The following is a 14,996-nucleotide window of genomic DNA, read 5'->3' on the forward strand; positions in this document are numbered from 1 at the left end:
TGCCTATAGCTAACAACAATGTATTGTACACTTAAAATTTTGTTAAGAAGGTAGATCTCATGTTAAGTGCTCTCATCACAACAACAAGAAGGTTAATTCAAAATTATGGAACTGTAATAGATATTTAACCAAATTACTGTTATGCATAAGCAATAATATGCATGAACCATAGCTTCATTGCATGTTTTAGTCTAATAACTGTCAGAAATAAGGTAGTAAACAGGAACACCTGTTTGATAGGATTAGTATCTACAATATTTACTTTGTAGAATGAATATTATAGCCAGTTACCTCTAATTAATTTATCTTATTTAGTTGGACAATTGTTGATTCACTAGCACAGTCTTTGTGCTATCCATTACATAAATTCATGCCATATACATATGTGTATGCATCATAGAATTAGTTTAATTAGCTTGATATATCATGTTAATTAGACCTTCAGCTTTTTGAGTACTAAGAAATATTTCAGCTCTTGTGGGATAGCTTATAGGACAGTTATATGACAGAGTTGCAATACTGATAAAACCAAACTTACTGCTTTATTTGCTATAGCAATGGATTGGAATCATCTAGTTTGCAGAGTTACTAATTTCATGCCTATAGAATGTAAATGAATACATTTGTGTGGGAGCTCAGAAATCCACACTTTAAGAAATGCTACAGGCAATTCTGATGTAGATATTACAAGAACACCATTTGAGAAATACTGCTAAATTTGGAACTATTAGCATATATAATAATATATATATTCCATATATATGAACGATAATATACCACATATATGTATATCTGATTTATGTATTTGTATGTAACATATATGTACCTATCTGTATCAATACATATCAATACGGACCCACACATAGTTGTATTATATGTAAAATACTAATGAATATATATTTTCTCTGGAGGGACTGCATCAGTAAAAACAATGTGGAAGTTTTTTAGTTATACCCTAATATTTCTTCTTTTCTTTCATAACAGGTTTTTAGCTGAGCAAAGGCCACCTAGAAGAAGAGTCATACTTCCTTGTGTCTCTTTCAGCCAAGTGGCCATGTAAGAAAATTTTGGCCAATGAGTACAAGCAGAAATAGTAGAAAATGCAATAGAAAATGCAGAGTAGCAACTAGAACCTTGTTTAAGAGACAGTTTAATGATGAATACCCTTTGGCCCTTCCCTTCCCCTTTCCTTCTTCCTACTATCTAGACTGTAAACTAAATGAATGTAGTCTGGACATGATAAGATCTTTGGAATGAAGGCCACCTACAAATAGAATAGTAATATAAAAGGATCCTGAGTATTTGATATCAGGGGTTTCCACAACTGTCTTGTACACCTATGTCCAGACTTTAAATTTAAAAAAACAAAACAAAAACTTGCATCTCATTCAAGCCTGTTGGTGTTTTTTACTTTAATTTTCTTTTACAGTTGAACCTAATCCAAACTAATGCATATGGCTTTATTAAATCAAGTGTAATCACTGGGTAAAAGAGGTAAAAACAGATGGTCAACTGATGTCCTTTTTATAAAGGGCAAAAATCATTTATTCATTTCACGAATATATTCGAAATACCTAAGGTGTACAATGTAAAGTTCTAGATATTATGTATAACTTGAGATCCAAGCTGTCCTTAAGATTCTGTTATTTTTGTAACAATATGTATACAACTAGAAACAAAGTACGACAACCAATAATCATGAACATCAGAAAAACTGCAAGTTCTTAAGATGGAGCCATGGAGATTTATGCAAATTACAAAGTAGAGTGAACAGAAAAAAAAAAAAGAGAGAGAGAGAAAACCAGACAAACGTTGGACAAATGCGGGAACACACAGAAAGGATAAAGAAAGAAAATCCACTCAAAAAGATTCTGAAAGATACAGTCAGTAAGGAATAAGAAAGGGTAAAAGACAGGACTTCATAGTAACAAGGGAGATGGATGTTCTTGAGGAAATGATCATTCAAATGTTGCAAATAAATCAAGTAAGATAAGTATTAAAGTAGGAATTCAGATATCATTGATCATTTTGGAAAAGGCAGTTCTAAAGAAATGATGGGACAAACCAAGTTACATCTAGTTAAAGAGTGATTAATCAGGGAGCAAAAATTGATGGTGTAGAAGAGAATTAAAATTGTGGGCATAACACTCCTCAGTGAGAAAGACAGGTTCTAGTGTACACATGGAGGAACTAGCTTTCAATGGGAGTTAGCCTATGATGGAAAAATTTATCAGTTCAAATCTAAATATTAGGTAGTTAGCATTATTTAGACTACCTAATAAATATAAATAAATGTGCATATATAGTTTAAATAAAATACACTATATACTTTCTTTTATTCTTAATTTGAATACAATTAATTTAAACAGGTCTTCCTATGTTATATGATCTAAGTATGTTTTTGCTAATATTCTGATTTTGATAACTGTGTTAATTCCCTTGATTTTATCCAATACTCCATTTTTTTAGATACTGTAGAGATTTTTAACTATAGGAGAGTAGGAATAACTATGCCAAATAATTATTCCTACCTCAATCTCTGTCAGAATTATGTTACATATTACCAGTTTCTGGGGGGGACATACTCTGTGGAAATTCTGCTGAAGCCTCAACCTTACACCTTACAAAATGAACTCATTTCCCTTCTGTTTAAAATATATTAATGGGTCTTCCTGATCTTTCTATTATCGTTCACATGTGTACTGTCATCCAACCTGAAAAATTACAATTATTATACAATTCTTTATTACTGTCTGTGATAATAACTCATTCCTTGTGGTCTCTGATTACAAGCCTTTGATCTTTTATTTCTATGTACAGGGCTTCCAAATTGGTTAAATCCCTTATAACCTCTGCCATGGAATCATCCCTCACTTGACCTTTTAATCTTCATTTTCATGGTCTACCTCACTCTCTAGTTACTGCTGCTTTTTCCTCCTTCCTTCCTTTCACAAACAGATTTTTAAAAGGAAAGATTAGTTTCACTATCTCCACTTCTTCACTTTATTACAGCAAGCCTCCCCACTCTCTCCATCACCAATTTTTTGCACTTTAGCAGATCATTCCCACCAGTGTGAACACAGGGTTTAACCTATCCCAGTTTAACAAACAAACCAAAAATTAAAAAAAAAAAAAATCTCTTGACTCTACTTCTTCCTTCAGCAATTGCCCTATTTCTTTGTTCACCTTTGGTTACAAATGTCCCTGAAAGGCTTATGTATACTAATGGCCTACAATTTTTACTTTCCAATTCTCTCTTAAAACCACTCCAATAAGACTGTCACCGACAAAACTCCTTTCATCACAGTAATCAATAACCTCCATATTACTAAATCCAATGATCAATTTCAGAGTTCATCTTACTGGCTTATCATCAGTATTTGACATAGTTCATCAGTTCCTTCTCCTTGATATACTTTCATTTGGCTTTTAGGAAACCACACTCTTGGTTTTCCTCCTATCTTATTAATTATCCTTTTGAAACTCTTACCAGTTCCTCCTAGCTTTGTTGTGTTTTTAGTGTTGGAGTGTCCAGGATTCAGTTCTTAGTCTTTTTCTCTCTCTTTTTTTTTAATTTAATAATCACTTCCCCTTCTAGACTTCCAAATTTAGATCTTTATCCCACAACTTTAATTCTGCACTAAGACTTGTATAGCCAACTGCCTCCTTGAAATCTTCATCAGAATGTTTATTAGCGATCTCAAACTGCACATGTCCAAAATTAAGCTCTGGAGCATCTCTCCAAAAATGTTTCATCAACAGCCTTCTCAATATTAATTAATGGCTATTTCATGTCCTCAGTTCTTCAGGCCAAAAGCCTTAGAGCTGTCCTTGCTCCTTCTTTTCCTTGAGCTTCACCATCAGTTAGGAAATTCTCTTAACTTTATCTTGAAAACCTAACAATTTCTCATCACCTCCACTGTTATTTCCTCATCCTAATAATTATAACATCTTACCTAGATTACTGCAAGTAATATCCATTTTTCTACCTTTCCTCTCTATAGTTTCTTCCACAGAGTGATTCTTTAAAAACTAAGACCAGGGCTTCCCTGGCCGCGCAGTGGTTGAGGGTCCGCCTGCCGATGCAGGGGACATGGGTTCGTGCCCCGGTCCAGGAAGATCCCACATGCCGCAGAGCGGCTGGGCCTGTGAGCCATGGCCGCTGAGCCTGAGCGTCCGGAGCCTGTGCTCCGCAACGGGAGAGGCCAAAACAGTGAGAGGCCCGTGTACCGCAAAAAATAATAATAATAATAATTAAAAATAAAATAAAATTAAAAAATACTAAGTCCAATCACTTTAATGACTTCATATTTCACCTAAAAGCCAAATATAGGTCTTTATCTGGGCTCCATTAATTCTCTTTTGCTTCTACTATTTTCACCCATGTCAATACTTTTGTAGTCACAATCACCTCCTAGATGTTCCTTAAACACAATGAGGCACACTCAAGATTATATATTTTGTTCTAGACATCATTTCTGCCTGGAATGCTCATTGTTTAGCTATCTTACTTGTGTCCAGACTTTGCTCAAATCTCAACTTATCAATTAAGTAACCTACACACCCATCACCCTACTACTGCTCTCCTGACCTCTCTTACCCTACTCCACTTGTTCTTTCTTATCACTCTCTGAACAGAGTGTGTTATTACTTTATTTATATTGATTGCTTTTTAGAGCCTTTTTCCCGTCATAGGGCATAAGTTCTACAGGAGCAAGCCTCTCTGCCACTTTGGTCACTGATGCATTTAGGACAATAGCTGCCATGTAGTAGGTATCTAATAACTAATTGCTGAATGAACACTGAATGAATAGAATTCTAGTAACAACCCGAAAAGATTAAGTTTGGAAACAATTTTAAAGGGTATCTAATCTAACTCTCCATCCAATGCTTTGTAAATAAGGCAGCACCTAGTTACTTTCTACCTCCTTGACCCTGCCATAGCACCTAAGCAGATAATGCCAAACAATATTAGAGTTGAGAGAAGCCTTAGATATTACAGACAAAGAACCTGAGATCTAGGGAGGTGACATAACTTACCCAGTTTCATCTATCCACAAAGAGTCAAAGCTAAAACTAGAACTCGAGCTTCTTTATGCTATGTTATTTTTCATTTCACTGCAATGGAATTAGCTAATATTCAACAGGCCTCATAAAATTCTGCCATCCAGTAATGACTGAGTAGATCTTCCATCCCTGTTGGATCATGCAACGGTGCTGCTGACTGTTGTTTAATAAACAAGAACTTAATGAGTTAGCATATATAGCTTATAAGAGAGGCATTGGCTAACTTAATATTCTCCGTGCAGCACAATTACTGGGCTGATTTATTCCCTGTTGCCAAAGTCAAAGGCAGGTTACAGTAAGCCCTGCTTCACTGCCTGAACTTCCAGAACAGAATAAAATGCATAGTGGCCAGTGGCAAGTTCCCAGTTCCTCAATGAAGGGCCTGTAATCAAGGAATCGTCTGTAATTTTAATCAAAATAATGTAAATGGGTCCCCTGTTCTCATTTATCTTTTCAGTTCTATTAAGGATTGAAAATATTATATGAGCAATGCATACTCATAAGAAAGAACCAATGTAATGCCACCTGAAATAAAATGTCTCATTCTGATGACTATATGTTTAAAAAGATATGAGAACATTAAAAAATGTAAAGGGATTAGAGGGCCAGGATTAGATTTAAAGTTTTAATTATTCACAGATCATTTTATACATCAATTCTGTAACTAATACAATTAAAAGGAATGTTGTTTTATTACATTTAAGTGACTACAGACAATATTATTTACTGACACTGTATCTTTCAATTGCCATTTATAAAAATATAACATAGTTTTGGTATTTGTATCATTTTCTTGAAAAGTGCCAAATGACCTTGGTGTTTATATTTTACAACAAGGAATTTAACAAGTCTATCTAAATATTCATGGTAACATTAATTTAAAAGGACAGTAAAACAATTAATTTCTTGCTATTTTCTTCCTGAGGAAGGGGGAAATAAATAAAGTGGTCCAGTGTCATTTAATGAGAAAATGGAGAGAAAATAAATTTGTAGATCTGATACTATTATTGAATAAGCTGTATTTATTCCAGAAACTTGGAAACATACGAAGGGTGTTCATTTAGATGATAAACAAATTATTACTAAGAATGCTTAATCTGAAAAGAGAAAGTAACTATTATGAACATAAATGGGTATGTTATGATCCCTAAAGTAAATGTGTTAGATTTGGTTTCTAGAATGCAGTGGTAACAAAGGAACAGGTGCCAAGAAACAGTGTTTTCTAATTTCGTTCTAGTAATCAAATATGTTGCAAGTTTAAAATTTTTCATTTTTAATGGGATCTCTTCTACACCAAGAGATAAAATTATTGGAAAATCCATGGCATTATCATCTACCTTGATATGACTCAAATATGTAACACTGTAGAAGTAGCAATTTATGAAACAATAGTTTTTTAATTCTCTAACATTTTTAAACCAGGATTCTGCTGAGTTTCATTGTACACAGGCACAAAATTATCATGGGAAGAGTTAAAGTTATATAAACTTGGGTATTGAGGGACTGAAAGATAGAGGAAAACACAAACAAACAAAAAAAAAGTTGGTATAGCTAAGTGTGTTATTTTCATCTTACCTAAAAAGGTATGACTAAGCTGAAAGAAACGCGGTACTTTTGCTGATGTCTAGCCAACTATGAATGTATTAAAACACATACACACACACACACACACACACACACACACACACACACACGTTTACCTAATGTCCCTTCAACAGCAATCTGCAATGTTGTCTTATTCTTTCTTCTTCACATTTGTCTTGCCTGTGTGACAGCTTATTCCCTTAGATTTCCTCCTGTCTCTCTGTCTTAGTCTCCTTTGCTGGATCATCCTCCTAAGCCTGGGCCTTATATGCTGTTGATGCTCCAACTCAATCCTAGTGCCCTCTTATCTTCTCATTCATCCTGTCTCTGTCTAGCCAATGTTATTGATGCCTTTTGGTTCTATTACCATCAATATCAACTACACTATCAGTGATGCTTCTCCTCACAGCTCCTGAATCATATAGATAGATATTGTTGTCTATTAGATGGCTTTAACAGCATGTCTCAAAGAGACTTCAAACTAAATATACGTAAAACATCTCTCAATAACCATAGCATTCCCATCCCAAACGTGACCTTCCTTCAACATTTTCCAATTCAGTGAGTATCTCTCCTGCCTTTACCAATTTACACAAGCCAGAAATGATGTGTTATTTGAACACCACCTTCTTTATCACTCTTCAATTCACTACAGAGGTCTTTATCATTATACCTCCTAAAAATCTCTCAACTCATTCTACTTCTTTATCTCCATCAGTACCATCTTAATACAAGCTACCATGATTTTTTTTCTTGGATTACAGCAAACACCTCTTAAGAAATTTTCTTACAGCTAATCGAGCCCCACTTCAAATCAATCTCTATACTTCAGCAAGAATCATCATTTGAAAACACAAACCTCTTCATGTAATTGTTTTTGATAAAAATCCTTTAATAAGTTCCTGCTATTCTTATCAAATATTTTACCTGGTTTAAAAGGCCCTTTTAGTCTAGAGTTTACCTATGTCTTCATTTCACTAATCCCACCATTCTTCAATTACTAAGTCTACATTACACTTCAATGATATCAGTGCATTTAAATTTTTAAAACAGCATAAAGAAATATTTTCTTTTTACAAATACTATATCCTAAAAGTATGTTCTGAAAACTCTGTAATTTTCATGAGACCATGCCTTGAGTCTCTAAAGAAACAGACCACATTCACCCAGATCACAGTGTTTAATTTTTGCCTTCAGATAACAGGATACATAAAAGAGCTATCTACAAAAACAAAGGCAAATTACTTCCAAGACTATTCAATTAATCTGAAAGGAACCAGATTATGAACCAGAGTATGAACTGGCACACTAAGGAACACAACTGTAGGAACAACTCTTATTTCCTTATACAAGTTTTGATAAAAAGCACATTATTTTTCATTGATTGAGTGATAAAGAAATACTGATGGAAAGCTTCATCTTTCAAAATTCCATTCTATATATTAGTACCCCATCTCCAAAATCTTCCTCAGCTCTGACAGCTACGCCTTACAATTTTCCTGTAACTGTTAGTTCTTTTAAATATTTAATCCTTTAAAGGCCCACATACAGTTTTTCTCTGATTCCCAACTGGCCTCAGGCAATGACATCAAAGCTAGATTGATAGAAACTACTTACCATATTGTAGGTGGCTCAGAACCTTCTATTTCTAAGTAATCATACTTTTCTTCCATTTGGAAATCAGTAAATATAAGTGAAATTGTGTCCCCAGGCTCTGCTACAATGGTCCAAGTGCAATCAGCATTATTATGATACTCATTAGGAAAACTAGGGCTTGATATGACGCCACTAGATCCTCTCATTGTTCCTCCACATGCATCTTCAGCTGTTGAAAACAAAGATGAGATGTTCAGATATAAATCATTAAGAGAAATGTGATTAAATCAACTCTGTTAACATTATTGGATAAAAATAACAGGACAAATGTTGTGATACCAAGTGCATATTATACTAATAGAGATTAAATGAGAAGTCCATGAAAAATTTAAGCACATATATAAATACAAATGCTATCTTGACTATTTTATAACCATTGATTGAAACAGCAATGAAAGTAAGTATAAATCTATACTCCAATTAGATCTCAGGATAACAGAATTAAGATTTCCTTTTCATTGATTAGGTGATGAAGCAAGTAAAACAAATGAAACATCATTCTTAAGGTCTATAATAGGAAATCTTTAGTCACTTTGTGCATGTTCATGGTAGGTCTGAGCTTTGTTTTTATTTCCTTAATGTAGGTATATACCAAATAAATGATGTAAGAGAGAATATAATATAGTTTCTGTCATTGGCATTCTTCAAAAGCTACTGAAAACATTTGTGGAAATGCAGTTTAAATAGAATACCTCATCACATATCTACAAAACTTTAATTAGAAAGAAATAATATAGTAACTTCAATAATATATTCAGTAACATATCTTTAGTAACACATTCCTATGACTCTATCAAACAATGTAAACATATTTTGCTAGGTATTCATACAATTATGTATACACAACATTATAAATGCAATGGCATCAATGCTAGGTTAAATAGAAACTACTTATGATATTGTAGGTGGCTCAGAACCTTCTATTTCTAAGTAATCATACTTTTCTTCCATTTGGAAAGTTTCTACTAATTTTACATTTGGATCTATGGTTCTCATTTCCCAAATAAGGGTCATAGATTATCCATGAGTCTACTTTTGGCCAATGTTGTATGTAACCCCAACAGAGGGGTTACATGACCACCTGTGTTTAGTGTTAAAACATAAGATAAAGCTCCTTGCTTTATAAAGAAACTGAAGCTATAAAATTTGTCTTGTCATAACACTGTTTAGGCCAGTCAATAGGCTACTAGATTATTTGTGCAATCAAATTTCTCAAGATTTATGCTGTTATCTTGAGCCACTCAGGGAATTCCTTCCATTCAAATCAAATGTCTGAGGAAATATCTAGCTCTATAAAGACCAATTATTATTTGATGTAATAGTTAACAATCTGTAACTTTAATAAATAGAGATGGCAGCATCCTGTTTAACTCCACAATGGGCATGGAATGGCAACATGCTTTGGTACTGGGAACAACTTTCTTACCATATTGTATGCATTAAATAACATTAGCTTCTTTCTGTCCCACTCTTTACCCACCTAGCTCTATAATTCATAAATTGAAAGCATAAATAATATTGTTCTTAAAAGATACTTAATTTTCATCATACACTACTGTGTATATGATATTTATTTTCATGATGCCCTCTCTATTTTTTTAAGTCTGTTGAGTAATTAGAATGAACTAGTGGTCCAGTCTAGACTATGAGATATATTACTACAATTTTCTCGTCAGAACATACAATGCCTTCCCTCAATACCTTAACTTTAACCTCTGGTGAAAATGTCCTGCTGCCCCCAATCCCCAACCACAAATTATTTCTACTCTTTGTCTTCTCAGTACTAACACCAACGCTGAGTACTGCTTCAGAAATAAAATGTTACATTATTATATATTTGTAGTGTAGCTGGTATACAACATATTCAAACCAGCTCTGTGAGCTAGTTACTTCCCTGTCTCTAGATAAAATCTCAGGCAGAAACACTTCAGTTCACACTCAGATTAAGAAAAAATTCCTCCACTTTTTTAAATTCAAAAATATCAATTTATCAATTAATTTGTCTAGTCCTGGATACTCACAAAAAATTGTGACTTCATTTAGGTTAAGGTTCTTTGCTCCCCTGGGCTTGTGGCAGATGGGGCAGAGGTGAGGCAGTGAAGTGGGCTCTTCTTCCCTGTTTCCCCTCCTAGAATTTCTTTTCATCCACCCCTGCTCACTGAGCTCTCTATGATTCATCCTAGATTTGGAAGTAGAAAGGATCAGGGGAGATGAATCGTATTTGCTTGGCACTGATTTGGTACTGGTTTCCAAGGGCTTTGGCAGATGATTAAAGAAAGATGGTTCATTTTGTTCATGAACCTTTTCATGGGACCCTCAGAAGTAACCCAATCAGTTCCCTTGTTGTGGGTGAATGTGTTTCTCTAGCTGGCTGCTTATTTTCTCCCTCATACCATGGGTATAGAATGGTATCCTTCCACCCTCTTTCCAACTATGTCTCCTTATCCTTCTAGGTGGGCCTCTTGGGCAGGATCTAGGACAATTCCAGGCCAGAACTCCCTCACAAAAGTCCTGCATATGGTTAAGAAAACATGCCCCATTTATTTATCCTCTGTGGACATGCAATTTCTTCCCAAATGTAGCCTTCTGGGTTTACAACAGCAGACATTTAAATATTTCAGCCATGGTCTTAATGATAATACACTGTGTCCCCAAAGCTCCAGGGCAAACAAATCAATTTCTCTGCATCGTCTCCTTTAAGAAGTAATCTAGGCTCACAAAAGACAGAAATCACCCCAAACTCCTGACACATGAGATGGAGAGCAACTAACAGCATAGTTCACTCCAGGGAAAGTCTTCAACCCAAAAGCATGACTGACTTGCAGTTGAAAACAAGGATGGGAACTGAGATCTTCCAGCATTCAAACCAATGCTCTTGCCAATTCCTGTATCAAGTTCTTTGTTCAGCACTCCTGTTTGATCTCTTTATTACTACAGAGACTATCATAGAATCAGTATCTGACAAAATTGTGAAATAAATAAAGTTTGCTTTTAGTACACGTTAGATATACAACATTTTGGCTAGGTAGTCTACCTGAATGCTAGAACCTTTGTATTGCAATTCAGACGGATTTACTATAATATTTATAAAAAAAATACATTTTCTGTAATCATAGACTCTTATAGTAAAATGTATTATCTAAATTAAAATTTTTACTTTATACCAGAGTTAGAACAAGTGAAAGGCAGAATTAGGACAAACCATGAAACCCTTAAATCTAGTGCTGTGCTCTCTCTGCTAAGTAATATTGCCTGGTCTCTGGGCAAAGTGAGTTGGTACAAATCCTGTCAATGATAGAACTTTAATTCTTTCAGCATCACTCTGTCCTGGCCACCAGGCTTGCCCATTTGATTAGTGTTGTCTGTAGTATCTTCTGTCCCACATGTCACAGAAAGGGCAGGGTTCACAGGCTATTAAATAGAACCATTTTTTAACATACTCAAGATACACATGGGGTCATGTTGGTTACTTGTATAAACTTTCTGTGAATTTTAAAGTTTATTAATTTGGTTATCTATTCAAAAAAATATTCATTGAGATCTACTAAGTACCAGGAGGAACTGCGTTAGTCTCTCATGCTACAGTGGTGATCAAAAGTCAGCACAATACCTGCCCTCATTAAGCATCCTGTCTAGAAGAGAGTAAGGCTCTAAACAAATGACAAAATAAACATATAAAATTACATTTCTGTCAGGTACTTTGCAGAAGGAGCATTTAGTACCGACATTGTATGTTTGGGGCTTTGCAGTAGTTAGAGAATTCAGAAACAAGGATTCTTTGAGGAAGCAATGATGGACTAGAAACCTGAAGGGTGAATAGTTAATGAGGAAAAGGAAAATTGTTCTGAGTAGGTACACTTATGCTTTCACCAGAGGAAATAGGCATTCTCCAAAATTTTCCAAACTGAAAGAAAATCTGTATGCAACTGCCAAGTGGTACCAAATGAGGTGGAAAGGCAACTAGGTGCTAGACCTTGCAGGATCTTTCTGACAAAACTATTCAGAGCAGTGGAAAGTTACTGATGGGTTTTCAGCAAAGAGATGACATGATTGGTTTTGAGTTTTGAAAACATTCTGGCTGCTCTATGAAGAGGAGAGGGAAAGAAGATAATGGAGGAAACAGATTAGGGGGCTGAATCAAGAATCCAAGCAATTTTTGGCATGCTTTATTGTTTCCTAAAGATAAACCACCTCTCGTTTATTCAGTAGTTTAGCATATTATTATCTCAATATCTTCAAAAGATTAATTTGGTCTTTGTAGGCACTTTGGAATAAATAGTATCACTGCACAATAAATCAGAATAATTCTCTTAGGCCCATTTTTAAGAACAGTATTTTTTCACCTAAAAAGTAAAGCAACGTGATTAAATATCTTAGACTTCTCTTGAGGTTAACTAGAAGTTATGATTGCTTCAAAATGTAGTTATTTAACATACAGGGAATATAAAAAAGGTTGGTAGTTTCTCTACTCTTGTTCTAAAATCTGTATAGGTTGTAAGATTTTAGGTGTGCTTTTTTTTTTTTAATGCAATACATAGGCTGAATGATGGCAATTTGCATGTTAAGAAGTTTGAAGAGTCAGTCTGTTGTAAAACATGAAGGAAACAACCAGTTCAGCCAATAGAATCAATGAAGGCAATGTAGTCTTTTGAGAATAAGGATTTTTTAAAACGTAATCATTTGATTTGGGATTTATTCCAATCACCTGGAGGAAATACTAACAACTCCCTCTTAAATTCTTAATGTACTCAAATCTACTGATAAAAAAAATATAGCTGTTAAATTTAAAATATTAAACCTAATTTTAATTGTTTATAATATTATAAATCTATCATCGAATACTCCTATTTCTACACTTTAAAATAACTAAATTTATACAAACTTGATAAACAATGTCCTTTAATCTCTTACAACATATAGAGCAGGGAAAAAAGTGACAAAATAAAATCAAAATTATTTGTATTTGTTTATCCCATTTGTAAAATTTATCCCATTTGTTTATCTTTGTTTTTATTTCCATTACTCTGGAAGACAGATCAAAAAATATATTGCTTTGATTTATGTCAGAGAGTGTTCTGCCTATGCTTCCCTCTGAGAGTTTTATAGTGTCCAGGCTCACATTTAAGTCTTTAATCCATTTTGAGTTTTTCTGTACGGTGTTAAAGAATGTTCTAATTTCATTTTTTTTACACACAGCTGTCCAGTTTTCCCAGCACTTTACTGAAGAGACTGTCTTTCCTCCATTGTATACTCTTGCTTCCTTTGTCATAGGTCAATTGACCATAGGTGCATGGGTTTATTTCTGGGATTTCTATCTTGTTCCATTGCTCTGTATTTCTATTTTTGTGCCAGTACCATACTGTTTTGATGACTATAACTTTGTAGTATAGTCTGAAGTCAGGGATCTTGATTCCTCCAGCTTCGTTTTTCTTTCTCAAGACTGCTTTGGTATTCGGGGTCTTTTGTGTCTCCATACAAATTTTAAGGTATTTTGTTCTAGTTCTGCAAAAAATTCCATTGGTAATTTGATAGGGATTGCATTGAATCTGTTGATTGCCTTGGACAGTATAGTCATTTTGACAATATTGATTCTTCCAATCCAAGAACCAATATATCTTTCCATCTGTTTGTGCTGTCTTCGATTCCTTTCATCAGCATCTTATAGTTTACATAGTACAGGTCTTTTGTCTCCTTAGGCAGGTTTATTCTTAGGTATTTTATTCTTTTTGGTGCAATGGTAAATGGTATTGTGTCTTGAATTTCTCTTTCTGATATTTCATTGTTAGTGTATAGAAATGTAACAGATTTCTGTGTATTAATTTTGTATCCTGCAATTTTACCAAACCTCATTAATGAGCTCTAGTAGTTCTCTGGTAGCGTCTTCAGGATTTTTTATGTATTGTATCATGTCACCTCCAAACAATGGCAGCTTAACTTCTTTTCCAATTTGTATTCCTTTTATTTCTTTTTCTTCTCTGACTGCCATAGCTAGGACCTCCAAAACTATGTTGAATAAAAGTGGCAAGAGTTGACATCCTTGTCTTGTTCCTGATCTTAGAGGAAATGCTTTCAGCTTTTCACCACTGAGTATGATGTTAGCTATAGGCCTGTCATATATGGCCTTTATTATATTGAGGTATGTTCCCTTTATGCCCACTTTGTGGAGAGTTTTTATTATAAATGGGTGTTGAATTTTGTCCAAAGCTTTTTCTGCATCTATTGAGATGATAATATGGTTTTTATTCTTCAATTTGCTGATGTGGTGTATCAATCTGTTGGTGTGTTGTTTGATCTGTGGATATTGAAAATTCTTTGCATCACTGGGATAAATCCCACTTGATTATGTTGTATGATCCTTTTAATATATTGTTGGATTCATATTGCTAGTATTTTGTTGAGGGTTTTTGTGTCTATATTCATCAGTGATATTGGCCTGTAATTTTCTTTTTTTGTGGTATCTTTGTCTGGTTTTGGTATCAGGGTGATGGTGGCCTCACAGAATGAGTTTGGGAGTGTTCCTCTCTCTGCTATATTTTGGAAAAGTTTGAGAAGGATAGGTGTTATCTCTTCTCTAAGTGTTTGATAGAATTCGCCTGTAAAGCCATCTAGTCCTGGACTTCTGTCTGTTGGGATTTTTTAATAACAGTTCCAATTTCAGTACTTGTGATTGGTCTGTTCGTATTTTCTGT

At 34.4% G+C, this 14,996-nt stretch overlaps 1 protein-coding gene across 3 annotated transcripts in view; it reads right to left on the minus strand.

Moving 5' to 3' along the window:
• CSMD3 (CUB and Sushi multiple domains 3) overlaps window positions 1-14,996 on the minus strand; it is a 1,076,690-nt gene that overhangs the window by 770,677 nt on the left and 291,017 nt on the right. For all 3 annotated transcript variants that reach the window (XM_060127236.1, XM_060127235.1, XM_060127234.1), the window contains exon 5: window positions 8,269-8,476. In XM_060127236.1, the coding sequence (XP_059983219.1) occupies window positions 8,269-8,476 (208 nt within the window). The remainder of the gene's footprint in view (window positions 1-8,268; window positions 8,477-14,996) is intronic.

This window comes from Lagenorhynchus albirostris, chromosome 17, assembly GCF_949774975.1.
Source record: "Lagenorhynchus albirostris chromosome 17, mLagAlb1.1, whole genome shotgun sequence".
Taxonomy (NCBI): Eukaryota; Metazoa; Chordata; class Mammalia; order Artiodactyla; family Delphinidae; genus Lagenorhynchus; species Lagenorhynchus albirostris.